Source organism: Cyphellophora europaea, assembly GCF_000365145.1.
Source record: "Cyphellophora europaea CBS 101466 unplaced genomic scaffold supercont1.6, whole genome shotgun sequence".
Classification (NCBI taxonomy): domain Eukaryota; kingdom Fungi; phylum Ascomycota; class Eurotiomycetes; order Chaetothyriales; family Cyphellophoraceae; genus Cyphellophora; species Cyphellophora europaea.
Genome location: NW_008481812.1, coordinates 192,958 through 220,952, shown reverse-complemented (window position 1 = coordinate 220,952; position 27,995 = coordinate 192,958). Strand labels below are relative to the sequence as shown.

The 27,995-nt window shown below is 53.5% G+C and overlaps 11 protein-coding genes across 11 annotated transcripts; 4 read left to right on the top strand and 7 right to left on the bottom strand.

The window, feature by feature from the left end:
• Positions 1-553: 553 nt before the first annotated feature.
• On the bottom strand, positions 554-1,109 carry HMPREF1541_06291 (40S ribosomal protein S26E; the record flags this gene model as incomplete). The annotated part of the gene is made up of 3 exons (XM_008720627.1): positions 554-783; positions 861-988; positions 1,087-1,109. 3 exons carry the CDS (start codon positions 1,107-1,109, stop codon positions 554-556), a joined length of 381 nt encoding a protein of 126 aa, XP_008718849.1.
• A 369-nt stretch (positions 1,110-1,478) lies between these two features.
• On the top strand, positions 1,479-3,566 carry HMPREF1541_06290 (uncharacterized protein; the record flags this gene model as incomplete). The annotated part of the gene is made up of 3 exons (XM_008720626.1): positions 1,479-1,661; positions 1,708-2,581; positions 2,629-3,566. 3 exons carry the CDS (start codon positions 1,479-1,481, stop codon positions 3,564-3,566), a joined length of 1,995 nt encoding a protein of 664 aa, XP_008718848.1.
• Positions 3,567-4,056: 490 nt separating this feature from the next.
• HMPREF1541_06289 (uncharacterized protein) lies at positions 4,057-7,455 on the top strand (the record flags this gene model as incomplete). Its single annotated transcript, XM_008720625.1, has 3 exons — positions 4,057-4,239; positions 4,290-7,192; positions 7,242-7,455. 3 exons carry the CDS (start codon positions 4,057-4,059, stop codon positions 7,453-7,455), a joined length of 3,300 nt encoding a protein of 1,099 aa, XP_008718847.1.
• A 668-nt stretch (positions 7,456-8,123) lies between these two features.
• Positions 8,124-11,498, top strand: HMPREF1541_06288 (uncharacterized protein; the record flags this gene model as incomplete). The annotated part of the gene is made up of 1 exon (XM_008720624.1): positions 8,124-11,498. The coding sequence occupies one exon, from the start codon at positions 8,124-8,126 to the stop codon at positions 11,496-11,498; it is 3,375 nt and encodes a 1,124-aa protein (XP_008718846.1).
• Positions 11,499-11,898: 400 nt separating this feature from the next.
• On the bottom strand, positions 11,899-12,854 carry HMPREF1541_06287 (uncharacterized protein; the record flags this gene model as incomplete). The annotated part of the gene is made up of 2 exons (XM_008720623.1): positions 11,899-12,614; positions 12,782-12,854. 2 exons carry the CDS (start codon positions 12,852-12,854, stop codon positions 11,899-11,901), a joined length of 789 nt encoding a protein of 262 aa, XP_008718845.1.
• Positions 12,855-13,747: 893 nt separating this feature from the next.
• On the bottom strand, positions 13,748-15,200 carry HMPREF1541_06286 (uncharacterized protein; the record flags this gene model as incomplete). The annotated part of the gene is made up of 2 exons (XM_008720622.1): positions 13,748-13,900; positions 14,025-15,200. The coding sequence occupies 2 exons, from the start codon at positions 15,198-15,200 to the stop codon at positions 13,748-13,750; spliced, it is 1,329 nt and encodes a 442-aa protein (XP_008718844.1).
• Positions 15,201-17,080: 1,880 nt separating this feature from the next.
• Positions 17,081-18,404, top strand: HMPREF1541_06285 (uncharacterized protein; the record flags this gene model as incomplete). The annotated part of the gene is made up of 4 exons (XM_008720621.1): positions 17,081-17,099; positions 17,150-17,196; positions 17,248-17,391; positions 17,445-18,404. 4 exons carry the CDS (start codon positions 17,081-17,083, stop codon positions 18,402-18,404), a joined length of 1,170 nt encoding a protein of 389 aa, XP_008718843.1.
• A 1,824-nt stretch (positions 18,405-20,228) lies between these two features.
• On the bottom strand, positions 20,229-20,751 carry HMPREF1541_06284 (uncharacterized protein; the record flags this gene model as incomplete). Its single annotated transcript, XM_008720620.1, has 2 exons — positions 20,229-20,512; positions 20,571-20,751. Coding segments are annotated over 2 exons (465 nt in total), but the record flags the coding sequence as incomplete, so codon positions are not given.
• Positions 20,752-21,242: 491 nt separating this feature from the next.
• HMPREF1541_06283 (uncharacterized protein) lies at positions 21,243-22,658 on the bottom strand (the record flags this gene model as incomplete). Its single annotated transcript, XM_008720619.1, has 3 exons — positions 21,243-21,874; positions 21,956-22,219; positions 22,331-22,658. The coding sequence occupies 3 exons, from the start codon at positions 22,656-22,658 to the stop codon at positions 21,243-21,245; spliced, it is 1,224 nt and encodes a 407-aa protein (XP_008718841.1).
• Positions 22,659-23,619: 961 nt separating this feature from the next.
• HMPREF1541_06282 (uncharacterized protein) lies at positions 23,620-24,647 on the bottom strand (the record flags this gene model as incomplete). The annotated part of the gene is made up of 5 exons (XM_008720618.1): positions 23,620-23,630; positions 23,678-23,883; positions 23,942-24,024; positions 24,084-24,119; positions 24,174-24,647. The coding sequence occupies 5 exons, from the start codon at positions 24,645-24,647 to the stop codon at positions 23,620-23,622; spliced, it is 810 nt and encodes a 269-aa protein (XP_008718840.1).
• A 1,889-nt stretch (positions 24,648-26,536) lies between these two features.
• HMPREF1541_06281 (uncharacterized protein) lies at positions 26,537-27,970 on the bottom strand (the record flags this gene model as incomplete). The annotated part of the gene is made up of 1 exon (XM_008720617.1): positions 26,537-27,970. One exon carries the CDS (start codon positions 27,968-27,970, stop codon positions 26,537-26,539), a length of 1,434 nt encoding a protein of 477 aa, XP_008718839.1.
• Positions 27,971-27,995: the final 25 nt, after the last annotated feature.

The following is a 27,995-nucleotide window of genomic DNA, read 5'->3' as shown; positions in this document are numbered from 1 at the left end:
GGTCAGTCACTTGAAGGAGATTGCATTTGGCGAGAGAATCAGTGCTGAGCCGAGTTCTGCGCATGCACATGATCCCGACTTCGAGTCAGAGAGCGATGAGGACAGCCTGAGGGATAGCAATAGGTTGTTGCCCCGCGAAGAAGTGCTCCGCCGTGCGTTGCTAAAGAGAGAGACTACCAACTGGTAAGAGGCATGGGAAAAATCCACAGCAGCGAAGCAAGGATTTCGCGTCTGCTGGAGTATTAGGAGGTATTGGTTCAAGTTTTGGCATTTTTCGAGCCCGTCTTCACCATTTATGGTGGAGCGTGCTTGTCTTATCTTTGCTGCAATAGCTTGGGCATTGCAAAGCATTGACTAGGGTGAACACCCATACCCGCTTAGGCACCACTTTCTTTGCCCTATTTGGCCCTGACGCCGGCAAAGTGCGTCGCTTCTCTAGCCATTCGTCACTGCCACCTCGCATCATGCATACACACTCCATTTCTCTCGTCGCCACAAACTCATGAAACCTGCCACCAACACTTTGGGCCTGTAGCATCTACCTCAGAAATTTCTAGGAGGCAGCACCTGCCACTTTAGGACCCTGCGCGGCCTGCTGGGGGTTGACCTTCTTGCCATCCTTGTTGAACCGGATTCTCGGGGGAGGGGCACGGTTGCGGCGGCCGACGCGCGAACGGACGCGCACGATCTTGCCGTGAATGGCGCACGAAACGCAGTACTGTAGCTTCAGGTACATCTTGGGGACGGCGTAGTCGGTGAAGACGGAGGCATCTGAGATATCACCTGTGGAAAATTTGTTAGTGTTTCTAGTTCTGAATAACGTAGAGTGAACGCAAGGCGTTTGAGGTGAGAGCGCTTACGGATAGCGGCGGACTCGACCATGTTGCGGATGGTGAATCTCTTGATGGCCTTGTCCTTGGGAGTGCATCGCGAGCAGTTGGAGCATCTGATGGGCTTGACGTGGCCGCGGCCCTTCTTGTTGCGTCCGCTGTTAAATATTGTCAGTACACATTCCCCATTATGATCTTCGTTGGCTCGTGGGGCAAATTTCTGAGAGGTGTGGTTCGTGCTAGGATTGGGACGTACTTGGACGCTCTCTTCTTAACCATGGTTGCGGATGAGAGACGATTGACTTCTGCGGTAGCGCACAGAAGTCGGTATCTCAGATGGGTGAGGGTCGAGCAATAGCGTGCAGTTTGGCGGGCACCGGGAATACTAGAGGTCTGAAAGTGTGCCAAGTCTTCGACCGATCGAAGGCTTGGCGAGGGCTTGCTACGGCTGCCCACTGCAGCCGAATCCGCAGTGCTCCATCTTGCCTGACCCGCCAGAGCGGTGTTTACTTCCCGGCCTAGCAACCGGCCGCAGTCCAGAAACCTTCATCGACCACTCACGTCTCCTGACAACACAGACCACTCCTGCCCAACTCCCCTGCATAACCAGATATCCGTGAAGCGACCTGCCGAATAAGCTGGGTCAAGATGTCGCATGTTAGTGGAACCATGCGTGGTACACCCCAGCGGCGTGGTCAAGTCCCATTCGAGAACAGCCCTTCGGCCATTCCCAGACCAAAGCTGGAGTCTACACCTGGTGGTGCTCAGAGTGAGATGTCAGGGACTTCGACGCTCTCTGCCAGTCGTCAGAAGCAGAGCAAGAGAGATGAAGTATGAATGTGCATCGCGAAATGGACCTTATCGCTGATAACCCCAGGCCATCAGGAGGAAGATGGAGGCCGACCTTTCCAAGAAGACTCGAACCACCGGCCGCGCCCGACATACTCGCAAAGCCCCTCCCGGCACTGTGCTAGCCCTCAAGCCCAGTCAAGCCCTTCAGATCAAGCCTTCTACCACCGTCGCCGAAGCCGCTCAGTTGATGGCCGCCAAGCGCGAAGACTGCGTTTTGGTTACCGATGATGATGACCGCATCGCCGGGATCTTCACGGCAAAAGATCTCGCTTTCCGCGTTGTTGGTGCGGGCATCAAGGCGAGGGATGTCACCATTGAGCAGATCATGACCAAGAACCCCCTGTGTGCAAGAACTGATACTAGCGCAACGGATGCATTGGATTTGATGGTGCGGAAGGGCTTCAGACATCTGCCGGTCATGGACGAGAACCAGGACATCTCCGGTATTCTCGACATTACCAAATGTTTCTACGATGCTATGGAGAAGCTAGAGCGTGCTTACAGCTCTTCACGCAAACTATACGATGCTCTGGAAGGCGTGCAGTCTGAGCTCGGGGCTAGCCAACCGCAGCAGATCATCCAATACGTGGAGGCTTTGAGATCGAAGATGTCCGGCCCTACCCTGGAGTCGGTTCTGAACGGCCTGCCGCCCACCACTGTTTCGGTGCGCACTTCAGTTAAGGAGGCTGCCCAGCAGATGAAGGAGAACCATACCACTGCTGTGCTTGTACAGGATCAGGGTTCCATCACTGGCATTTTTACCAGCAAAGATGTCGTACTCCGAGTTATCGCTCCTGGCCTCGACCCCGCCACCTGCAGTGTGGTTCGGGTCATGACGCCCCATCCCGACTTTGCTCCTACCGATATGAGCATCCAATCGGCTTTGCGCAAGATGCACGGTAAGTTCTTTCCTGTTGAACGTAGGCGTTTGAGCTGATCCTTACAGATGGCCACTATCTTAATTTACCTGTTATGAACGAGACTGGCGAGATTGTTGGTATGGTCGATGTTTTGAAGCTCACGTATGCCACACTCGAGCAGGTCAATACCATGAACACCGGTGATTCAGAGGGTCCAGCCTGGAATAAATTCTGGATGTCAATGGATCACGCCGACACAGAATCTATGATGTCTGGCGAGGGCAGCAATCGCCCTACTACTCCTGGCCATCGCTCAGTGATGGATTCGGAAGTTCCTCGGCCCGCAGTCGAGCGAGGCGACAGCGTCATGCCGCACGACTCGGCCTCACATCGCGGCGACGATGTTCAGTCTGAGATACAATCGCCCGGATTACCTGTTGAGCCTACCGAGGAAACGCCATTTCCCTTCAAATTCAAGGCGCCCAGTGGCCGTGTACATCGTATTCAGGTTGTTGCTGCCAACGGTATTGCAGAACTTGTGGACAATGTCACGTCTAAGTTGGGTGCTGAGATAGAGGCTGTGGGTGGTGAGGCTTCGGTCAACGATGGCAAATTGGGCAAGGCTGGGTACGCTCTGAGCTACATGGACGACGAGGGCGACACTGTCTCTATTACCACTGATCAGGACCTAATTGACGCCATCAGTCTTGCAAGACACGGCAAACGGGACAAGGTCGACCTTTTCGTTCACGACCCTGCTCAGCCTCCCATCGCCGCCACTGTCGACCCAAGACCTGCACTGTCAAAACCCCCCACCCCTCCTGAGTCGGTGTTGAAACAGGAACAGGACGTTGATGAGAGCGAAGTGGACGGTCCTCGGTCAAGGAGAAGACAGCACATGGCGCAAAGCGAGGAGCAGGTCATCCAAGGAGTACCAAACGATCTGCTTCTCCCAGGTGCGATTGTGACGCTTGCAGTTGTCATTGTTGGTGTTTTCGCAATCAGCAGAGCGACCTCAAAGTAATGTTAGTGCTGGCCGATTTCGATGATACCCATGAGATGTATAGTGTTTCCACTCCTCTAGCAGGCGGCTATAGCTTTAATAGAATATGTTCGACCGAACTTCTGCCTGTCATGGAGAGCATTCAACTTGGTATTGAATCTCTCTGGTGTCCGTCAGATGGGTGAAACAAAGACTTGGCGCGGTCTCCCCACCTTCTAAAGTCAATTGTTCGGCGTCCCCAAACGCCATGTCAATAATAATTTTGATCGCGACTTGTCCTCAAACCCCTAGACCCTCTCAAAGACTTGCTCTTGGACTCGACCTCTTTCGACTTCGAACTATTATTACAACTAATCACGATACCTCAGCTGAACACATCTTCAGGCCACACCGACCTTTTCTCGACCTGCAAAACATCCCACATTCAACCGGCCCGACCCGATCTACCAAGTAACGCGCAGGTCAACCATCCCTCCTTTGCCTTACGTGCAGGCAATAGCACAAAAGCAACATGTCACTGCTCCCTGCTGAGATGCAGGGGGCTCTTGCCCAGCTCCTCCAGGCTCTCCAATCTGGCGACAATAACATTCGGGGCCAGGCAGAAGAGCAACTGAACAATGACTGGCACGCCAACCGCTCCGATGTGCTGCTCATGGGTCTTGCAGAGCAAATACAGTCTGGTCAGGACGCACAGGTATGTCGCTTCCGTCTCCAGCGTGGTAACCACGTCTCATCAACTTCTAGTCGCGATCCTTCGCCGCCGTCCTGTTCCGAAGGCAGGCTTCCAAAACCAAGAAAGGCGCAGACGGCAACTCGAGAGAAACCTTTCTGACCCTCAACGGCGACGCGAGGTCAGCCATCCGATCAAAGTTGCTTGAGTGCCTTGCCAGCGAGCAGATCAACCATGTACGGAACAAAGTTGGCGACTCTATTGCAGAGATCGCGCGTCAATACACCGATAACGGCGAGAGCTGGATCGAACTTCTGAGTGCTCTTTTCCAAGCCAGCCAGTCTCCTGACCATGGGATGCGGGAATGCGCTTTCAGAATATTTTCCACAACCCCTGGGATCATTGAGAAGCAGCATGAAAGCGCGGTCCTGGAGGTTTTCGGCAAGGGCTTCAAAGACAGCAGTATCGATGTGCGGCTGGCGGCTGTTGAGGCCTTCGCGTCCTTCTTCAGCTCGATCACCAAGAAGAACCAGTCGAAATACTATTCGCTCATTCCTGAGATCCTCAATATTTTGCCTCCATTAAAGGAATCAAATGATGCCGACAACTTGTCAAAAGCTTTTGTATCACTGATTGAGCTCGCTGAAGCTGCACCGAAAATGTTCAAGGCTCTCTTCAACAGTCTGGTCAAGTTTAGCATCTCCGTCATTCAGGAGAAGGAGCTCGGTGACCAGACTCGACAAAACGCACTCGAACTTATGGCCACATTCGCCGAGTACGCTCCTGGCATGGCGAAGAAAGACCCCGATTTCACAGCCAGCATGGTCACTCAGTGTCTGAGCTTGATGACTGACATTGGCATTGACGACGACGATGCTGCCGAGTGGAATGCGCAAGAGGATTTAGACATGGAGGAAAGCGATCTCAACCATGTCGCCGGCGAGCAGTGCATGGATCGCTTGGCGAACAAACTGGGAGGGCCCATTATGCTCCCTGCGACCTTTACCTGGTTGCCTAGAATGATTCACTCCACATCGTGGCGGGATCGTCACGCTGCTTTGATGGCCATCTCCGCCATCTCTGAAGGCTGCCGAGACCTCATGATCGGCGAGCTCGACAAGGTGCTGGAATTGGTCGTGCCCACTCTCAAAGATCCTCACCCGCGCGTCCGTTTCGCTGGCTGCAATGCTTTAGGTCAGATGAGCACCGATTTCGCAGGTCCCATGCAAGAAAAGTACCACGCAGAGGTCTTGGGCAGTATTGTACCAGTGCTGCAGTCTCCCGAGCCACGAGTGCAAGCTCACGCTGCCGCTGCTCTGGTTAATTTCTGCGAGGAAGCTGAGAAGGCCATTCTCGAGCCCTACCTCGATCCTCTTCTAAACAACCTGCTGCAATTACTTCAATCGCCTAAACGCTATGTCCAAGAACAGGCGCTCTCGACAATCGCTACCATTGCTGACTCGGCTGAGAGTGCCTTTGTCAGGTATTACGATACTCTGATGCCACTCCTGTTCAACGTCCTTCGCTCAGAGCAGGCCAAAGAATATAGGCTGCTCCGCGCCAAAGCTATGGAGTGTGCTACGTTGATCGCTCTGGCTGTTGGCAAGGACAAGATGGGCCAAGACGCTCTCACTCTTGTTGAGATCCTGGGCAGCATCCAGCAGGGTATCACAGAGGACGACGACCCACAGGCGCAGTACCTGCTTCACTGTTGGGGACGTATGTGTAGAGTGCTTGGCTCTGACTTTGTGCCATATCTGCCTGGTGTCATGCCTCCATTGACCGAGCTCGCTTCAGCCAAGGCCGATATTCAGCTCTTGGAGAATGACGAGGAAGGCATGATTGACCAAGATGAGGGCTGGGAGCTAGTGCCGCTCAAGGGCAAGGTGATTGGTATCAAGACACAGACACTCGAGGACAAGAACACTGCAATTGAGCTTATCACGATCTATGCTCAAATCCTCGAAGCCGCATTTGCGCCCTACGTCCAGCCGATTGCCGAGAAGATCGCTCTGCCCTCGCTGGCATTCTTCTTCCACGATCCGGTCCGCGTTGCTGCTGCGAAGCTGATCCCTCAGCTTCTTAATTCGTATAAGAAAGCTTATGGCGACCAGTCACCACAGCTAATGCAACTGTGGAGTCAATGTTGTGAGAAGGAAATTGAGATTTTGTCGGCGGAGCCAGCGATCGAGACGCTTGCCGAGATGTTCCAGTGCTTCTACGAGTCGATCGAGGTTGTTGGCAAAAACTGTCTGTCTCAGGCTCACATGAATCAATTCATCGAATCGACAAGGTCGACACTAGAAGAGTACCAGAAGCGTGTTCAAGAACGAGCTCAGGAGCGTGCCGAGGCTGCGACTCAGGGAGCCGAGGAAGAAGACGACAGCATGAGCATGCAATATGCGATCGAAGACGACCAAACATTGCTTTCGGACATGAACAAGGCCTTCCACACCATCTTTAAAAACATGGGCACCAATTTCCTAGGGCCATGGGAGCAGTTGATGCCGTTCTACGATAACTTCATCAACGGTCAGGACCCCACCCAGCGGCAGTGGGCCACCTGTATCTTTGACGATGTGCTTGAGTTCTGCGGCCCTCAATCATGGAACTATAGCTCACACATCATCCAACCGCTCATAAATGGCATGCAGGATACCAATGCTGCCAATCGGCAAGCAGCCGCCTATGGTGTTGGAATTGCTGCACAGAAGGGTGGTGAGCAGTGGTCAGAATTTGTTGCTGCTAGCGTCGACATTCTGTTCCAGATCATTCAGATGAACAACGCTCGCAGTGAAGACGAGGTCTTTGCCACTGAAAATGCTTGCGCTGCCATCGCAAAGATCCTACACTTCAACAGCAGCAAAGTACCGAACGCCCAAGGCGTCGTGGAACGATGGATTGAGACTTTGCCGGTTACCAACGATGAAGAAGCCGCCCCATACGCGTACAGCTTCCTATGTGAACTGATCGATACGTAAGTGCACCGCCCTTCCTTCACCACCTAACAACTAACAGCTCTGTAGCAATAACCCTGCAGTCAACCCCAGGGCTAGCCAGATATTCCAGCAGATTGTCCTAGCACTAGAAGCAGAGACTCTGCAGGGGCAGACGGCGAAGAAGGTAGCGGAGTCGGCTAAGAAGCTCGTCGAGAGCAATCCTGGCGCAATCAACGCGGATGCCGTACTGGGTAATCTCAGCGCCGAAGGCCAGGCTACGGTGAAGAGTTATTTCGAATAATTGAACGAAGTTGGCCGAAAGGTGTTGAAGCTTTGAGGGACAAGAGCGGCAGATCAGATCACAACGAGATAGAATACCATGTCCGCAATGTGAGCGCAATCCATATCAATCAATCTGGTCAATGCTTCTACCCCATTACGTAGCCCTCAACATGTGCGTGGTAAAGAGTTATCGTTTTGTCAGTTGTCGAACTCCCGCCCGACATTCATATTTGTGCTTCGGTATGGCTGATCGGTTGCAACTAATGTTGCCTCGTCGAGAGACCCTCGAGCGCAGCATGTTTTGATCACAACGGGTTTTCTGAGATACTAGAGTGTCTATTGAGCATACAAACAGAGAGGTACTCCAGGAGAAGCCGTTCCCCAACCAAAAGGCGTTGGAGGCGCACGAGGCTGAAGGGGGCGATATTGGCCATGCCGGCTTAGGCCTAGCCTAGGCTTACTCCCGACAATTTCGAATCCCCGGCTATCGATAGGAACAAAAATTCCTGCGCTGCTGGGGGCTGAGGGACAATCTACGTCGCAGAGGGGCTCTGGGAAACATTTTCTTCCTCTTCTTCCTCCTCACTCACTCCCTTCCAAGCGGGCAATTTTCACCTACTTAGACGGCGCTGAGGCGCTTGGTTTGTCGACTCTCCACTCCATTTGCTTGCTTGTTGCTACTGGAATATGCCGCACTCCGTGCCTGTGGCACCCAACATGTCGACAATTACTGTACCCTCGAAGTCCACTCACTCTGGCGTGGCTCCCACGCCGGAGGAACTGGCAAGCCTCCTCGACTCGATCATTTCGACCGACAATGCCCAGGCGTCGCTCGACGCAGCCTATGCTATCACGAATCTACTCATTCAGTCGGTTGGCATTCGCCCGATGCTCGAATCGGCCATAATTCCCGAGACCAAGAAGGCTGCTACAGACAAGAAGAATGCCGCCAAACGAGAGAGCGCCATGTTCATCCTGGGCGCCATGTTTGAGCGCTTTCCCAGGGAGCAGCCTCTCAGCGAGGTCATTTTTCTACTTCACAATGGCGGGCTCCTGAATTTGGTGTTGGATTGCCTGGCTGACAAAGGCGGCTCCGTGCGCGAGTCTGCACAGTACGCTGTCGATGAGCTCTTCAAAAACTTGTCTCCGGAGTCTATGGTCGTCGGCCTGCTGCCCGCACTGCAACAATACCTCAGCAAGCCTACCGGAAAATGGCAGGGAACCGTGGGCGCTCTCACCCTCCTTGGCAAAATGGCCGACAAGGCACAGATCGGCGATGGCTCGAAAGAGGAAGAGCAGGCCAAGGATGTCCTGCGCGAGTCCATGGGCCGATGCCTCAAGGACCTGATCCCTATCGTTGAGAACGGCATGCACGACCTGAAGGCTGAGGTCGGCAAGGCTGCTACGAAAGCCATGACATCTCTTATGACACTGCTTCAAAACGATGATGTCGCTCCTCGGATACCTTTACTCTTCGAGGTGATGAAGAACCCGAAACCCGAAAACACCTACAAAGCCATCCATGCGCTTTCCCAGACAACATTCGTTGCCGAGGTTACATCGCCAGTGTTGGCGCTGCTGACTCCCTACCTAGAGCGCTCGCTGAACACGCCAAGCACACCACAGGAGGTACTCCGCCAGACAGTTGTGGTGACGGAGAATCTGACCAGACTCGTCCACGATCCTATTGAAGCCCGAGTGTTCCTGCCGAAACTGCAACCTGGTGTCCAGAAAGTCAAAGACTCTGCCGCATTGCCAGAAGTCCGCGAGTTGGGCGCTCGCGCCGTTGAGGTCATGAAGAAGGCTATGGGCGAAGGCGCGGACGCTGAGACTAGTGGCCAGCTATCGAGAGCTAGCACTGATGACGTTCTTAAGGTGCTAGAAAGCAAGATCCGTGCCCAGGGAGGTATCCGAAAAGAGGATGCTGCGTTGTGGAAAATTGGGCAGACATATGTTTCCGACCTCGTCAAAGAAGATGTCAACATTCGTGTTTTCGACCGCATTCCCGATCGTGTCACGCCATATCTCCGTTATATTCTACCAGACGAGCTTCGAAAAGCGGTTGGGGAGGCTGTTCAGAAACACTTCGTTGACGAAGACCACAAAAAATACGGTTCCGCTGTCGCTGATGACCCGAATGAGGTTGTCGTTGTAGATGCGGATTTCTCTTTAGGCTACGGAGGTATGCTTCTCCTCTCCCACACGAATCTGCGCCTCATCAAAGGCCACCGTTACGGGCTGTGTGGTCGAAACGGCTGTGGCAAGTCTACCCTCATGCGAAGCATCGCCAACGGCAAGCTTGAAGGCTTCCCTCCCCAAGACGTGCTCAAGACCTGCTTCGTCGAGCACAATCAAGGCGAAGATGCAGAGATCACCATTCTGGATTATGTCTCGAAGGACCCCGAAGTCGCCAAGGAGGGTAAGGAGCGCATCTCTGCCGTTCTTGAGGAAGTCGGCTTTACTGCGGGCCCCGAAGGACGCCAATCTCACAATGTCGGCTCTTTGTCTGGCGGTTGGAAGATGAAGCTTGCTTTGGCTCGAGCTATGCTCATGCGCGCCGATGTCTTCCTACTCGACGAGCCGACTAACCACTTGGATGTTGCCAACGTTGCATGGTTGGAGAACTATCTCAACACTCACAATGAGATCACTTCACTCATTGTGTCCCACGACTCAGGCTTCCTGGATGCTGTCTGCACCGACATTGTCCACTACGAGCAGAAAAAGCTCAAAACCTACAAGGGCAATCTGGCAGATTTCGTCAAGGTGAAGCCCGAAGCTAAATCCTACTACACCCTATCAGCTTCACAGATCCAGTTCAAGTTCCCTCCGCCGGGTATCTTGACGGGCGTCAAGTCCAGTACGCGCTCGATCATCCGCATGACGAACTGCTCTTTCACCTACCCCGGCGCGTCCAAGCCATCTCTCAGCGACGTTTCTTGCCAGCTTTCACTGTCCTCCCGCGTTGCTATTATTGGTGCCAATGGTGCTGGCAAGTCTACGCTCATCAAGCTCCTCACAGGCGAGACGATTCCCCAGACTGGTAAGGTCGAAAAGCATCCGAATCTTCGTATCGGCTACATCAAGCAGCATGCCCTTGAGCATGTGGAGATGCACATGGAGAAGACTCCTACGCAGTATCTCCTTTGGCGGTATGCAAATGGTGACGATCGTGAAGTTCTCATGAAGCAGACTCGCGTACTCACTGCCGAGGACAAAGAACAGATGGACAAGTGGATCGATCTTAAGGATGGTCGTGGTGAGCGCCAACTCGAGGCTCTCATCGGCCGTCAAAAGTACAAGAAGACCTTTCAGTACGAGGTAAAGTGGCGGAACTACCTACCCAAGTTCAACAGCCAAGTCTCCCGCGAGACACTCATGGAATGGGGCTATCAGAAGCTGATCCAAGAGTTTGATGATCATGAGTCCTCGCGCGAGGGACTTGGCTATCGTGTCCTCGAGCCCAAGGTCGTCGCCAAGCACTTTGAAGATATCGGCTTGGATCCCGAGATCGCCGCCCATAACGAAATCAGTGGCTTGTCAGGCGGTCAAAAAGTCAAAGTCGTGCTTGCCGGTGCCATGTGGAACAACCCGCACTTGCTCGTCATGGACGAACCCACCAATTTCTTGGACCGCGACTCCCTAGGCGGTCTCGCGACCGCCGTTCGCGAATTCAAGGGCGGCGTTGTCATGATCTCACACAACGAAGAATTCGTCGGCGCGCTCTGCCCAGAGCAGTGGCACGTCGCCGACGGCAAGCTGACGCACAAGGGCCACCTGGCCGTGGACCTCTCGCGATTCGAAGACTCCAGACCGGGCTCCTCAGCCGTGTCGTCTCAGACCACCAGTCTGCAAGCCAGCCCGCTGGCCAGTCTCGAGGGCACACCCGTCCAGTCCGGCACCGAGGACAACTCGGAGATGAACTTCCGCGCCAAGAAAAAGAAGAAGATGACCAAGAAGCAGCTCAAGGAGCGGGAGGTGCGCAGGAGGCTGCGTCATATCGAGTGGCTCAACAGTCCCAAGGGGACGCCGCGACCGGCGGATACGGATGACGATGAATAAAGTGCTTCAGTCTCATAGAAGTGTTTGGAAGGCCGGGATGCTGATGACGAGGAGGGATGGGTGGATGAATGAATGTATGAAGGAGCTCCGTCATGATAATAAATACGAGCGAGGATCTCATAGCGCCGGCGTTTTGTTCTTTTGAAAACCTGATGTTGCAAGGTCTACAATCTACTTTTCTAGCAGATTCAGGAGGGGCGTCTATCTAGACCTGCATGGGCGTGAGACTTCTATGGTGTCCAGGATATATAGACTTGTTACGGCACACCGGTCTGGCTGGCTGGCTGGCTGGCTGCGTGCCAACCAACTCCATAAAAAGCGATTCCCTTTTGCCTCATTCTCACTCCACCGCACCTTTTTGTCTGGACCCCCCCTATCCGCTCTCTTTCAAGTCAGGCAGTCAAGACCCTCGTGCCCCAGTCCGCATAAACACATTATCCGGCAACTCTCCCCTCCCGCTCCCCAACTCCTCTTCCACCCCATACTCAATCCTCCGCACCACCCGAAACCCCACCTTCTCATACACCCGCCTCCCCATCACGCTCGCCTCCGTCAAGCACTCCAAGCCGCCCCTTCTCCCCGCCTCACTCACCCCCCACGCCACCAGCGCCGCGCCCACCCCGCGACCCTGCCACTCCGGCCGCACCGCGCACAGATCCAGCACGTACGCCGCCGGTGTCGACTCCGCGGCTTTGGCGCGCAGCACGGCCGTGCGGGGGGCGTGTAGGCCGGCGTCGACGGCGGCGAGCCAGCGCTGCGTGGCTTCGTCGTGCGGGTACAGGGCTTCGAGGCCCGTGGCGGCGCGGCGGGCTTCGAAAGTGGGTCCCGTGGGAGGCTCGCCCCAGCCGGGCACCAGGGAGGCTTGCACCCAGATGGCGATGCCGGCGACGGCGGTGCCGGTGCCGTCGGGGCTGGGGGCGCGCGCTTCGAGGATGGTGACGCTGCGGTCGTTGGAGGCGTCGCTGTGGGGGTTGTGGGTCACGCGCGGCGCGGTCTCCCAGCGGGTGGCGAGGCGGGCGGCGCCGTCGGCCAGGCCGGTGGGGGTGTCCCAGTGCGGGTTGAAGGCTGTCCAGATGAGGTCGTGGGTTTGTGAGCCGAAGGCGGCGGCGGCGCAGGCTGTGAGCGGAAGAAGGGGGTTGGTGAGCTTGGATCGTTGGGTGGAGAGGGGGAGAGGGACCTGTATGGACGTTTCGTGAAAAGAGGGGAGCTGGGATGGGGGCGGGACATGTGAGGTTTGCAGCTGTGTGTCTGCGACTGGAGATGTCTTGACGCGAGTGACTTACCGAAGAGGTCAGGGAGCTGGGATGTGGACGTTATTGGAGCGACGATGATGTCGGTGGTGGGTGGGACTGCCATTTTGACGGACTAGTGGATGTGGCCAGGTGTTCGAGGACTGTGTATAGATTTGTTGCTGTTCACACTTGCCAGGCAGTAAAAGTCTTGGCAGCGCCATAGAACCAAATGACCAATTCAAATGACATCGCCATAGATTTACCCGTCTCTTGTTCTACCAAGACGATTCACTTTTGACTACGATGACGGCCAGGCGAGACACGATACCCTTCAAGTGAGCGCACCTGCGAGAGCGTCAACGCGACCGCTCGATAAGAGACCCTCAGACATGCAACGACAGGCACTTTGTATTCCTCCTGACCCATTCGATATCCTGCCGACCTCGAAAGCCGATGTTATGCTCAGCTGTCTGAGGGCCTTTTATCGAGCGGTCGCGTAGGCCAGAGCAGATGCGCCTTCGGAGGAATCTGTTGTGCCCATTTACTATGATGGCGAACAGGTCTGAGTCTAGTGTCGTTCTGGTCGGGACTGAGACGTTAGGACCGAAACCCAAGAGCCAGTCTCGCCAGCTGGATGTAGTGGGAGAGTGATTGTCATTCATTGAATTGTAGTGCACTGAAGCCAGTGAAATCTTTTTCATGCTACTTTGAGAATGCCGATGGAACACGAACACAAACATACACATATTGTCCGTCATCTTACCCACCAAATTTCCATGTTCAGGTCATGATTCGTCGTAAAAGTGTCGCTGCGTCATATTGCTTGGTCGTGCCAATACTCTAGAAGGCACTGCTGCCTTGATTTATGTTGGTTTGGAGATAAACGGCATGGGTCTCGATGTGGGAGTCGGATACTTGTAGCCGTGTAACGTATATAAAGTCGTGCCAGATCTCGTTTCCGTGATTCCTTCTTTCTAGCAAAACATCACGTGGCCAATGCTGGATGTTTGTTGATGCTCAAACACTGAGCAACTCTCCCGCCACATTCACGCCCAGGTCCTTAGCTGTGTCCTTGGGCTTCTCCAGCTTCGGATTCTTGGTCGGATCATCAGGTTTCTCACGCCGATAGCGGGACCGCCGGTCGTCATAATCATCGTCGTGAAAGTATGCCTGTCGCAACCGTCGAATCAGCCGTGGAACTTTTCTCCGGAGGGCTCGAGACTTGGTGTTGGTGGAAGGATGTGTTCGAGGGCTTGAGGTGTGCAAACGCCTAGTATGTTTCGCTTCGACCTACTCTGCTATGAGCTCGGGAGCGGTCGTCCCGGCGTCTACTCTTGTCCCTGCTCCGTCCGTCTTCACTGCCCCACTTGTCATAGTCGTTTCTGTAATGGTCGAAGTCATACTCAGTATCGCCCGCCCTGTGCGTGCCCTTCTCCTCATATTCCAGCATCTTCTGTTGGCGTTCGCTGTCTTTGATGGCCCGTTGATCGTCATATCGGCCATCGTTGTTTGAGCTCTTGCTCTGACTGCTCTGAGGCATTGGTCCGTCATAGTACCATTGGCCATCACGGCCTTTGTAGTAGCCTCCTCGCTCCTGAGCACGTTTGCGACGCATTGACTCCAATCGCTTCTTGTGATGCATTTCTTTCTTTTCCATCATTTCTCGATGTTGCGAATGTTCTTCCTGCACTTCGTGCCACTCGGAAAGTGCACCGCGAATACCCAGAGCAGCAATACCGATGGCGGCTGCATCTTGCCAACGGGCACTACGTTGTTTTTTGTGGGCTTCTTCTGGACTCATCTTGCCAGTTGCGACGTCCTGGACTCGCTTGTCGTGAGCCTCTATACTGCTGTAGACTTTGGTCGCGGCATGGACGGTGGCGACTGACGCAAAGGCTGCCGTGATCCATTTCTTACGTTGCATCTTCTTGACATTTTTTTCGTCTTCAGTGCTGGAGCACACGGAGCTGCTGTCGGACGAGCTGGAATCGGAGCCTCGGCGGCGACGGCTTGCGTGACTGCGGCCACTGGTCGACTTGGGTCGCACACGCGATCGAGGAGGGATTGATCCTTCGCTGTCGCTGCTATCGCCACCGCGACCTCGACCATTGCGATACGGCACCATGGCGCCGGCGGCTCCACCTCCTGCCGCAGCTGCCTTGCCAGCAGTCTTGAGATCGTCAAAGCTGCTGGCTTTGCGGGCCATCTCTTTCGGTCGGCCCGGACGACGCGGTAGGATCTCGCCTCGATGACGAACAGTCTCGACTATTTCTTCATCAGAGCCGACGTCCCGGCGGCGACGGAGGACATAGCCTTTCTCTTCTGGAGTTCGGTGGTCTTGGACATCAGGGTCATCTCGATAGTAGCCCTTGCGCTTGTAGTACTTGTGCTTCAGTGGATCGTAGACTTTGTCAAAGTGCTGTGCACCCATATTGACCCCATTGAGGGCGATGGGTATAGCCTGATCCATGGTTGCGGGCAACTCAAGCCTACTTAAAGGGTTGCCAGGGTAGGACGTGTGGAGGGGCGGTGACGCCCGGCTTGAGCTGGTTGGTCGAGGGGCGGTTGTTTACGCCTTCTGTGTGCCCTGACACGCGCAATGGTTCTCGTCTGAAACGCAATGGGTTGCTCTTTCAGGGAAGGAGAGTTTCTCGAGGACGCCCCGTTAATATGGGAGCGAGCTGCAGGTGCGGTTCGGGGCAGCAGAAAGCTGAGAAGTGATTTGCTCAGGTGGTTGCCCGGATGTGGTGCGATGAGGCTTCCTTGTGCAGGAAAATCGGCTCGGGGCGGATCGTGGGACTTGGAAAAGGTAATGCGTTATATCTCAAGACTGAAGGTCGTTTCTCATTAATTCGTAAGCTCTATCTCCCCTGACTGTACATCGACTCCCGATTCGCTAGGCAGAGTTGAGCTCGTGGAAAAATTCCAAGAATCGCAAATCCGAAGCAGGAATGAATATCGTCTAAAGGAACGGTCGCAATTGTGCTCTGGCAGGGTTAAAGGAGCAAAAGGTCGAGAGGTGGAATGAGAAAGGATCGCCGATAAAGTAGGAGGGTCAATCTGATGGGAGGAGTTCTAGACAATGCCGCGGCCAGAGAGCCAGAGATGGTGGAGCAACGTCACCTTTGCTAGAAGGTTTGGCAAGCCTTTCTTTTTCTCACCGCTCCTCATTTCGAATCAGAAGTGGCCTGTGGACGACCGCTGCGAAACAGACCATCCAGTCTCGCCACGGGTCAGGTGGACACTAAAGAGGTCATTGCTCTCGCCATCGGCGCTACTGGACGGCACTCTGGACCACTACCCTCCGGGCAGCGGCTCTAAACGCGCGAACCCGGGTGCTTGTTTTGCGCCAACCAATGATGCAGGACAGTAGCTTAGAATATGGGTATCATAGGCCTCAAACGCCATGACAGATCCATGAAATGCCATGTCTGATTGAAGCAGCCTAGGGATCTGCCTGGCAGTTGTCTTGGTTGGGAAACTCAAACACAGTGGTTGGTAAGGGTGGCCCAGCCGGCTCAGCGTGAATCTTGACTCCAGAACATTTCAGCCACGTCAACATGTCTAGAGCCGCCAACGAGGCACTTGGACTTGGGTATGAATGCCGGCTTTTAGGCACGAATCGCTCATGCCCGGAGACCGACCGTCGCCGCCCGAGGGTAACACTCGCGAATTGATGGCGGGGGGCCATACTGAAGAGAGCATTTGTATGCATGATGACGGAGGACTACGGTAAGCGTTCGGCATGAGGCAGGTGGCGCCGACTGCTCCGGCTGTCGCACGCTGCCATTTGGCTCTGCTGAATGGTACGATAGTGTAGAGAGAATTCAGGACGGCGACTCCTTCGGTGACTCAAAGCAACGGGCGGAAATTGGCCGTGTGGGCAACGGTCGAGGGCGCTTTGCTGTGGCTGTGGCTGGGGACGTGCTGCAACTGAGGCTAATCGCGGGGAATTTCTGCAAGGTACACTGGTAAGTCATAGCATTGAATCAGGTGTCCTGCATTTACCACCTTTCGTAACTTTGCGGTCGGCCTGGAAACCTTTTCCAGGGCGCTGTTCCATCTCACTTTGGTTCGCCTTAATGCTGGCGTCTTGGTGGTCCAAGATTCAGCCTGGTGCCCCTCCTCCGGACAAGGCTAGGATAAAATCTTGGCGGCTACGGCAGAGTACAGCGCGGTCAGCCGCAGTTTTGAGCCGCAGTCGACTTGCGTAGGCAGTAGCAATACAACTCCCGTTGCGCTCCCGACCACGGTGCCCTCATAGACCTTCGCGCACACACTCGAGACGCTCCACAGCTCTTTGGCTGGGCCATGAGGTAGTTCCGTCTCATCTTCACTCCTCCTGTAATCATGGCGGAACCACCCATTGGTAGGTCGTCTCATCGAGGTTGTCCCACCACTACTCTAACGCTGCTTCAGTTCTCGATGGAGGTACCGGTTTCCTCAAAGTCGGCTATGCCGGTCAGGTACGGTAGACATGACCTGTCTCAGACTAAGGCGACTGACTCTCCAATCAGAACTTCCCCGAAGTTCAATTCCCCTCCATCGTTGGGCGTCCCATCCTCCGAACAGAAGAGCAGGCGGGGGATATTGTTGTGAAGGACATCATGTGTGGCGATGAAGCCGCTGCGGCTCGATCAATGCTTCAAATCAGCTATCCCGTACATCCGTACCCTGACCTCCCGCGCCGGACACCACACTAACCCGGGTACAGATGGAAAACGGCATCGTCAAAAACTGGGAAGACATGCAACACCTCTGGGACTTCACATTTAGCGAGCGATTGCGCATCAATCCCGAGGGCCGAAAGATCCTGCTTACGGAACCCCCGATGAACCCCCTAAAGAATCGTGAGCGCATGTGCGAAGTCATGTTCGAGCGGTACGGCTTTGGCGGCGTATATGTTGCCATCCAAGCCGTCCTCTCTTTATACGCACAAGGTCTCTCATCTGGTGTCGTAGTAGACTCAGGCGACGGCGTGACCCATATCGTGCCAGTCTACGAGTCGACCGTACTCTCCCACCTCACGCGAAGGCTGGACGTTGCCGGCCGTGATGTTACGCGGAACCTGATTGCTCTACTTCTACGACGTGGTTACGCCCTCAATCGCACTGCCGATTTCGAGACGGTGCGGCAGATCAAAGAAAAACTGTGCTACGTCTCTTACGACCTTGGCCTCGACCAGCGTCTATCCGAGGACACCACTGTTTTGGTAGAGTCTTATACCCTGCCCGACGGTCGTGTCATTCGCGTAGGCAGTGAGCGCTTTGAGGCACCAGAATGTCTCTTCCAACCTCACCTTGTCGATGTCGAACAGCCCGGTATTGCCGAATTCCTCTTCAACACCATTCAGTCAGCGGATGTCGATATCCGCTCGTCCCTATACAAGGCGATCGTTCTTTCTGGTGGAAGCTCCATGTACCCCGGTCTGCCGTCGCGGCTTGAGAAGGAACTCAAGCAGCTGTGGCTGACTCGTGTACTTGGTGGTAACCCCGAACGACTGAACAAATTCAAGGTGCGTATCGAAGATCCACCGCGGAGGAGACATATGGTATTCCTGGGCGGTGCTGTATTGGCAAACATCATGGCGGACAAGGAGAACATGTGGATCTCAAAACAAGAATGGGCCGAGCAGGGAGCGAGAGCTCTGGAGAAGCTGGGTCCCAGAGGTTAGACTGAAGCAGCCAATAGAGTCAATACGAGGTATGTCCTGCATAACAAAAGCGAGCCAAATGTCAAGAGAGTCGACCATAGCAGGGTCTTATTCAGCTACTGCTTCTTAGGCTCAGTCTGTATTCATTGACGCTTGCCAAACCCTATCGTTGCCCCCCTCCACAGAGTTCTCACTCCATTCCCATGTGCTGGCAACGCTATTCCCGCTAACATCGCACCAAACGCGTTTCGTCCTCAGAACGAAGCTCACGTAATCGTCATGTGATTTCCCCTGGATCTCGTGCCATGACTTTGCCATCGAATTCCCTCTTGTATCCGGAGGTCGCCCAAGGCGGCATTTTCTCAAAGACCCTCCTCAGACTTTCAGCAAAGGCTACCTACCGCCATTATTCTGCGCACTTCGTCTTTAATGTAACGTACTCTAAGCTTTTGTCAGGGTACTACTCACAACGATGCTCCGCACAGGCTGGGGGGAGGGGAGGGGTTTACCGCTTACGAAAGCGTCATGCTCGGGCTTGAAGCAGTCATGGCTCCGCCCGCACACTCACTGCCTTTCAGCGCTCTAAACAACCCCCATGCACACGTCTCTTTTCCCCACAGCTACCGCGCTTGCAGATGCTTTCTATTAGGTCACACTGGAAGGTCGATAAAGTCACATCTACCGTATGCTTTGGGTGAAGGTGAAGAACGTTCCACCTCTTTGAACCCAGCTCCATTTCTGGTATCATTGAGGCGGCAGTAGAAAGCCTACCGGTCTGCCGGCTGATGACTGGAGTTGGGGTATGATCCTCGTCTGATCGGACAGTCGAGAGGTATAGATGCATTCAACGCCGAATCCTGCTCCGTCCGACCGCTGCCGTGTGCCAGTGGCAGCAAAAAGCAGCGCTCCCATCACCGGTCGCGTCTCTAGGAGGCCGGATGTTGTATCTTTTCTTACTAAAGTTGCTGTACTGGGACTTCTGCATCCTGAGGAGGTTAGAAGGAGGGATCTGTTCCTCGCAGACGTCCAGGACGTCAGGGGCTTCACGTCGAGACCACCTCGATTCTAAGACTATAGCGAGGAAATGACGCTGGGGTATGGTTGTACAGAAACAGTTCAAGGGAAGCAGAGGTATGCCAAAGATCTCGCCCGGCTTCAGGATCTCCACCAGAATTCCACCCTGGATTTGCAGGCCCTTGTTGGTCAGGCTGTATGGCTGGTCGAGCTTGGCAGAAGAAGCTGTGTGCTGCGCTAATCAGGCGATATGAGCCCCGCAGAGGGGAGATGTTGTGGCATGAGTTGAAGGCGCGAGGGGATTCCGCAAGCAACGGTGCATATTGGGGCGGTTCAATTGTCTGCCACGCAAACATCGTTGCGTCATCAGTCGAGCGGATGAGCTCTTGTTGAAGTCCTGTTGAGGTCAAAGAGACTGATGAGACAGTGCGCCGTCTCCGGTTCGACTTCGGGCTCGCGAGTCACAAAGTCCCGGAAATCCCAATCTTCTAGTCCGTCTCCGCCGGGTTGAGGAAGCTGAATACCGGGTGTTACTTGTGTTGCAAACATCTTGTCCATGACGTCCCAAAGTTCATCCATCCGATCCTGGACTCGGTGATGAGTCCATTTGACCTTGCCTTTACTCTCATTTCGCCCTTTCTCTAGCTGTCCTGCCTCGATCCGGGGTAGAGTCTGATTGGGTAACCTTGGGCTTACCAGACCATATTCGCTTGATCATGTTCTTAACGTCAGTGAGTATTCTATCTGAATACTTGCGGGATTCTGCAGCGGGTCCTTCCACCAGCTCGTCCCACCGTGCCGTTGGCTTATCTGTGAATGATCTTCATGACAATCCTGCCACAGAGAAGCGCGTACCAGGTGGAGAAGAGCATCTGCGCCATTGACAAGTCGACCTCGCCTGTCGCCACTATCCCACAGCACGAAATATTGCTTGGCGGCAGTCTGGATGCGGCTGCGGTACTCATTGGGACTGAGATGTGATGGCCTCTCTTTCTCACCAATCGCAAAACCTAACCCAGCGTCACCGAACGTGGAGATATTGATCGTGATCTGTTTTAAGCCACAAGCGGACCCTTTATCATGGAGTTCGGATCTCCTGCTGTTGTATTGAGCTTCTGATAGACTTGTTCCCGTCAATATGGAGGTATATCAGGCAAACTGAGGTCGCCATACCTGTAGGATTGTTGTCTTCGTCGCACCAACCGATGATATTCCGGCACTTTTCGACCTCAGACGTAGTCAAGCACTCGGCTTTTGCGGTATTCAAAACAGAATGAAAGATGTGACTTCCGTCCCTGTTAAAAACGTGGTGCCAGACACTGAACCCGAACGCCACCTGAGTTGGAAATAGCATGCTGGAAAATTCTTTAATATATCTTACACCGAGAGAGGTCTACAATCGTCGGGTTCGAATTAGAAAAGTCATCAGCTCCACTGGCATCTCTAAACCGCAATTGGGAAGAGCACGTTTTGATGATTGGATATCCTCTAACGAGCGTCGGGTTCCGAAACAATTCACACCAGCAAGATCCTATAACTTCGCAGCCTGAAGTCTCATCAGCGCGGCGTAATTCCTCAAGACTGCAACCGACTGAGATACGGACGAACAGCGGAAATTTGTTGCTGGTCATTTCTCCCAGACCATGGACGGCGTAAATCTTTGATCCTGTGCCGGTAGAGGAGTTCGACGATTTGAGAGACACTGACAGCACCGCAACGTTTGAAGGGGTCGTGTCGAAGAAACAAGCCGCATTCGGACCTGCACCATTCAGAGGCAGGAACCACCTGGTGCAGGGTGGGTAAATTTCAAAATAACCACCAATCGCTCAATCATATCATTCCAGCTCACGTCGCTCGCTCTCCCTTTTTACGCAACTCTTGCGGCCCGTCCTCCCACGGCTTCCCCTCGCGCCAGAATCCTTCCACTACAGACTTTCGCCCCGGTCTCCCATTGCGCGGCAGCTCATTAAGCCAGTCCCATCGACATGCCTCCTTCCATCCCTCGACTTTCCAGTTATTCAAGGAGAGGTTCCGATCCGCGTTGAGCGTCGGAAGATGCTTGAGCAGACCGGGATCATGAGCAATGCACACGAATACGGAAGGCGAGCTGTCGAATTCAACGAGTTTGTCCACCGAGTGCTGAGCCATCGGCGGGTTTTCGTATTGAGACTGCTCGCCCTGGGCGACTCTGTAGAATGGAGTTGTTCTTCTTTTGTTGTCGTCCCGAGAATCAGAGCTGGGGACAATCGGATGATTATCGGAGAACAAACTGCAAGGACACGGGATGGGGAAGTATGGAGGATCTGATGAGTCTAAGGCGGTCGCGGGGATTTCATCCGGGAATGGAGTGGCCACCGTAGGTCGTATTTGCCCGATGAAATGGCAGATGTCACCTCCAAGAAGCAGGAAAGTGCTGTCTGGGCCCGCTGTCGTCCGAGCAAGTCCACATATGTGGCCCAGGCAATGTCCCGGCGTGTCTACATTGGTTGCCAGTCAGATGAATGATTTAAAGAAAACTTAAATTGAGAACAAGAGTATTGGAATGGGTTGTGGCTCACCAAGAAGATAAAAAGAGCCATCGCCAAAAAAGTCATAAGCGGAGAAACCTCCGATATGGAGGCCCGTATCGCTGAAATCAATCTCTCTCAAGGTACGACCTTCAAAATCGCTTGCGCAGACTGGCGAATGCGTATTCTTAGGGAAGCCAGGGAGCAATGCTGGCGAAGATTTGAAACCAGGCCCGACAACCACTTCGGTTGATGGCGGCAACAACGACATATCCCCCGTGTGGTCCCAATGGTAGTGAGACCAGATTACCGATGCTGTAAGTGTTTGCGGGTGGTCAGTCAAACAGTGCAGTCAGAAATGCCGCAACAGGGGCCCCACTGCTCTCGAAATGAATACTGAGTAATAGTGTCTACTCATGTTCTTACAAATTGAATCCAAAGACACTCCACAATCCTTTAGGACATCGCTGGTGGCTTTCTCAACCTTGAGACCTTTCAGTTTCCAGACGGTCTTCAGTACGATGTCTGGGTAGTTCCAATAGTCGACCCGACAACCGAAGTCGAACATGACTTTCTTCCCAGAAAGTTCGTGTTCGATCATGAAAGCGACACAGGGCAGATTGAGGGCATTGTGGCCCGCTTGGACGGGCTCAGCGAGCCAGCCTGTCGGCACAGCCAGGAGCGCCGTGGTATCGACCATACGTACGGTGACATGGTTGTTCGACGGTGGTAGCACGAGGTGAGAAATCGACATGTTGCCGATCGATAGAACGGGCGCGACAATGATCGGGAACAAATCTAGAGGAAATTCACGGCTGGGGCGAACGATCGCGTACTGCCCAATGTGTACTGTGGTACAGACTGCAGGTTGCGATATCCGAGGTATGGAGAGTATGGACTTTGACCGGGGTTGCTCCAAGCTCGGAATGCGGAGCAGTTGGGGCTAATGGGGTAATTCGAGTACGCCATTTGATCTGGGAGCGTCCATTGGGGAAGCCCTGGCGAGCACGCCCAGGCTAGTGGTCGGTTTGACAGTTTTCGTCCAACAGTCTCTGCAAGCTCTTCAACCCCATGATTTCGTCCTCAAGTCGTTTCCATCCCTCCGGTCCCGAGATGCTGAACTTTCTCCAACATGTTCAATGCTAATATAACTCTGAGGTGTAGCAAGGCTCTCCAACCAAATGGCGTTTGAGCTTTCTCCGACACAACGACGATTCTGCCAGTTACTCGACTGTTGATATCTTGCTTTGCTCGAGCTCCACCCCAACCACGATCCACGTACGCATCCTACCTGTAGTACCATTGGCAACACAAAGAGAATGCCGAGGGCAAGTTAATTCCTGCCCAACCCCACTTCTCAGCGGCATCTATGTACGGTGGATTGCACCTAATGTTGTGGAAGACATCATCTCCGCCCAGAACCAACAGGTGGTGTGAAGGATCCGCTCACTAAAGGCGATAGCAGCGCCAGATGTCGTTTTCGCTCTGGGGATTGGTGACGATACGAGGATGTGGAAATGAAGACCGCGTTCAAAGGCCTGTTCGGTGCACTTCGAGGTCGTGCTAATACATAACAAGGATTTCTAAACAATGATCTTTACATGGAGCTTATTTTGACCGCATTTGTTGCCCATGCAACAGCAAGACTGTAAAAATGTTATCGATGCATTTACCGGCCTGCGACAGGTATCGGCGAGTGTCCACAGCATCCCCAACTACTTCCCAACTTTTGCTTGGTTAGCTACGTCCAACGATAGAGATTCAACGACTCACCACCTGGTGCGTACACAGTTGCTGCTCCGTCGACCGGCAAATTGATACCACTGACGAACGCAGCTTCATCAGAGCACATGTAAATGGCTGCATTCGCAACATATCCGAGGGAAGTATTGGATTGCAGGGCTTTGCCCAGTGGCAACGAGGACTCGAATTTCGCACGATTTTCAGGAGTGTCTTCCACACCCATGAATGACTGGGCTCTGGTATGTTTGTCAGCGATTCTGTGTATGTCCGCAGCGTGCTTCTGTTTTGACTCACAGATTTGTGTACCCAAGAATCGGGCAGATAGAATTCACTCGAATTCCAGAATGCCCATACTCGGATGCCAGACCTTCGGTGATCTGGTTTGTCCTCTTGTCAGTAACATTCGTCGGAGCAATCGTGTCGAGTAATCAATCACCTTGTTCACAAAAGCTTTAGACCCTCCATACCACACCTATAAGACATTAAGAGATGCACGCGCAGGAGACGGATAGTCGTAGAATCTTACTAAACCATTCTTAACTCGGATTCCACCGACCGAGCTGATGTTGAGGATAACGCCGGCCTTCTGCTCCAAGAAATAAGGAACAGTAACAGCAGTACAGAGGTAAATGGACTTCATGTTGACGCTGATAACAGTGTCCCACTCATCTTCTGTCACCGTATGGGAGTCTTTCTTTGGATATGTCGTCCCTGCATTATTGACCACGATGTCAATTCTGCCAAATGCCTCTAAAGCTCGCTTGACAACTTGTTCCCACGAGCTTTTCTTTGTGACATCTGTCTGCTGGAAAATGGCTGTCTCTTCAGCCCGGTCGGACTGGATCTCGTTCGCGACTCGGACACCCTGATCGGCGTTGATTTCGGCAACGACGATTTTGGCACCTTCCCTTGCAAATGCTTTGGCCATCGTCTCACCGAAGCCATGTCCAGCACCTGTGATGATGCAGGTTTTCCCTTGAAGTCTACCCTTTTCCGACATTGCAGAAGGCTTGTCGTGTTTTCTCTCAAATTCCAGGGAATTTTGACGATTGAATTGGGCTGGTGTCAACTTGATTCAACGATGTCCAATCAAGTCAGAATACTGTAGGACTGGAAAAAAGATCGTGGAAGGGGTTTCTGCTTATAGTCCGCCTTTGCTCGTTCAGGGTTCCCTCCATACTTTCTCCAAAAGACATGATGTTTGGAATATTCCCAGTGAGGAGAACCTGCTGCGCCTGATGCCAAGTGGCGTGCTGTCAATTCATTCCAGATGGGCTGTGCGGGGAAATGCTACAGTACCGAGTACTAGACAACAAGTCGCGACACCCCCCACTCGCTCTCCAACGCACTCTCCAGTATCTCACCCTACTAATCAGGCCTGCGCATGATTTTTGGTCGGATCCGCCCAGAAACTAGTGTTCATAGGCGATTTCGTGCTTGGGTCTCCCGTTAAAGGCGTCGAAAACCCTTGCAGATCTATTGTATGCGGCATGGAGAATCGCATAGACGTCAGACCTGTTGTTGATGCAGGGATGAAAGTTAGCAGCTGAACGACTAACGACTCAGACATGCCCCTGCATGCGATATAGTCGGGCGTGACAAACATTCATGAACGAGCAACTGTCGACGAAGTAACAACTTCCGTAAGGGTCACAAGGCCGATTCCAACGCGTGCTGTGTTGTTTCGGGGCCAAATAATGAGGACGGTGCCATTTGCATTGGAACCCATCCGGTCGAGCTGGTAGTACTGTCTTCCTTGCATCGTGACGACGTGTAAGTAATTGCCGTGTCTAGCTCACGGTGCCGTGTCTTCTTCTCTCACACCGGGCCTGGACAGGGCGGGCGGGGCAGAAACTCGAAGTTGAGGCATGGGTCTCATTGGACGAGGCCATGCGCCAAAGCCCGGGAGGCAGACCTAAGGGCAAACAAGGGAGAACAAACAGAGGAAAGCCAACTGGGGCAGTCTCTTTGCATGAACCTCCTGAGCGGGTGGAGAAACAGTGCGCGATGAGAGTCCTGTAGCACAGCCGCTGGTGTCTCGTGGAGCTCTCATAAGCTCGCCTGAGGCGAGGGTCCAATGTATCTGGACGTGATTTGCAAGAGGGCTTGGAAAAATGTAGCTTGTGAGCATTTTTTCGGAGGGAGCGCGAAAGGACGTGATGAGGATTTGTGTCAAGGTTATCGAAGGTTCGAAGTTCCAGCACTGACGCTGGCGAGTTACACCAACGTGACAGTCGAGTATTGCTTAGAGAGGACGGGAGAGGAACAAAGCGGCAATGGAACTATAGGGGGGTCTCCATACTGTTTAAGTGCCCTGCAGATGTGGCGGCAGATACCGCCCCTTTTGCAATGTAGAGTCCTTGAGAACGACATTCCTGTGTGCAGCAAGTATCGATCCAGCAGTATTGGAATTCGTCTCGTCCAGCCCTGTCACAGGATGCCTGGACCTTGGCAAAGCCTGGCTTGCCGCTCAGCTCAGCTCACCGTTTCGGCTTGGTGTCCTTGAAGGCGAGCTCCACATCTTGCCAGCGATGTGACAAGATGGCGTAGCTGGGGATGTTGCTGTCGAAGAAGACTTTGAGCTCCAAGGTTTCGGAATCTAATAGGCGCATGATACGAGTTCGGGCGTCTGCTCCTCTCGCGGTCTGACCACAGCCAATCAATTTTGGGCTGCATCATGAAGATGGAGCAGCATGAACAACGTTCCCTGTCGCTGTTAAGGGAGGGGGCCATTCCAGCGCATCATATTCTGGGGATGCGGCCTTAGCCTGCCCGTCTCATTTGCCCTTTCTTGCATCTCTCCTCCCTGTGCTTCACCTACTTGTGACAGCCCTTGCCTCCTCTACCATTTATCTCTCAATCATTCTGTCTCTCTTATTATTGCTGCCATTACCAGGAGCTAGCATTCTGGTTCTCTGATGTCCAAGTTCGTACTATCTGCGCCTCAAGCTCGGTCATCTCGGCTTCGCTTACGAGGGCTTGCCCGCTCTCTGGGAGTCCTGCTATCAACCACGACGACAGTCTTTCCAAGACCAACTCTCGTCCCTTGGATTCAAGATACTTGAATATCTTGAGAGAGTTGATATGAACAGCAGTAATTTCCGTGTCAAAGTCCAACAGCGCTGCTGGCAACCAGGCAGAAATTACATCCCTTCGAGCACAACCCAACGCTGGTCCGACGGCAGAGCCTCGTAGATCATACGTTGAGTCGCCTGGACCGCCACCAATGAGCATGCTGGTTGTGAGAAAGTCCAGACGGTGGAAGTAGTTCATCAGCATCTTCGTTGAGTTTGCGAACTGGAGCATCGTCCAGGCCAGCTCAAGATACAGAGTAAGCTGAAGTGCCTGCGCAACATGGCTTTGAGGTGTATTGCCAATCTCAATTACCAGCTTGATCATCTGGGCTTGCAATCTTTCGCCGCTTTCGGGTCGAGCTGTGTCCGAACATGGGAAATCGACGGTGGAGCACAGCGGCTTAGTGGCGTGGAGAATATGCAGAAGATCAGCCTTCCATCTGCCTTTGACCGACTCCAGGTGGCGTCGACTCGAGAAACGACATTTTCCCAATGAAAACTGAGCTGCGACGAACCAAGGCTCTGTGTTCGCTAGGCCGGCCAAAGCCTTCTTCAGACTGCCTCGCGACCGAAGTATCATATCAGTCGCTGTCGCATGCAGATTCCTTGATCTCTCGTTGCCGAAGATGCTTACCTCCAGACCCTCAATAATCAGTGCCAGTATTGCTTCCTCAAAACGTGTGCTTCGAGCACGTAGCGCCTCGTTCAAAAGGTGATAGCCTCTTCGCTTTTGCAAAATCAATTGCTGACTCGGCGCCCTCTCGCCCCATGAGAAACGCAGTGTCTCGTCGGTAAGAATGCAAATCCATTGCAGTCCGACCGCAGAATGGCTCGCAATTGGTATACCAGTGGCACGAGTTGGCGAGTATCTCGGTCGATCTGACATGCCGAACCAAAAATTTCCGAGCGAGAGATCTGCTACGTCAGGGACACTGAGAGCCGAGTAAGCTGGAGTAGACTCACATATCTGCAGTCTCGATCGCTCATAGTCCGTTACGCCATTTGGTAAAGTGACAAAAGGATCAAGGGTCGTGTGGATCTGTCTCGGAAGCGAGACAAGAGAATCCTTGTGTTGCGCATTGTCATCCTGCGAGTACTGCTCCTGTCTGGAACTGTCGCTGGTGGAGGTGTCTGGTCCAAAAGAGGATAACAACGTTTCGGTCTCCCTGGCAAGCCGAGTCAGTGTCCTTGCATAGGCAGATTCACTGCTCGAGTCAGGTGCTGAGCGCTGCACCGATCGGCGTGCCATTGGGTAGAGTCGCCCCTGGTACCGC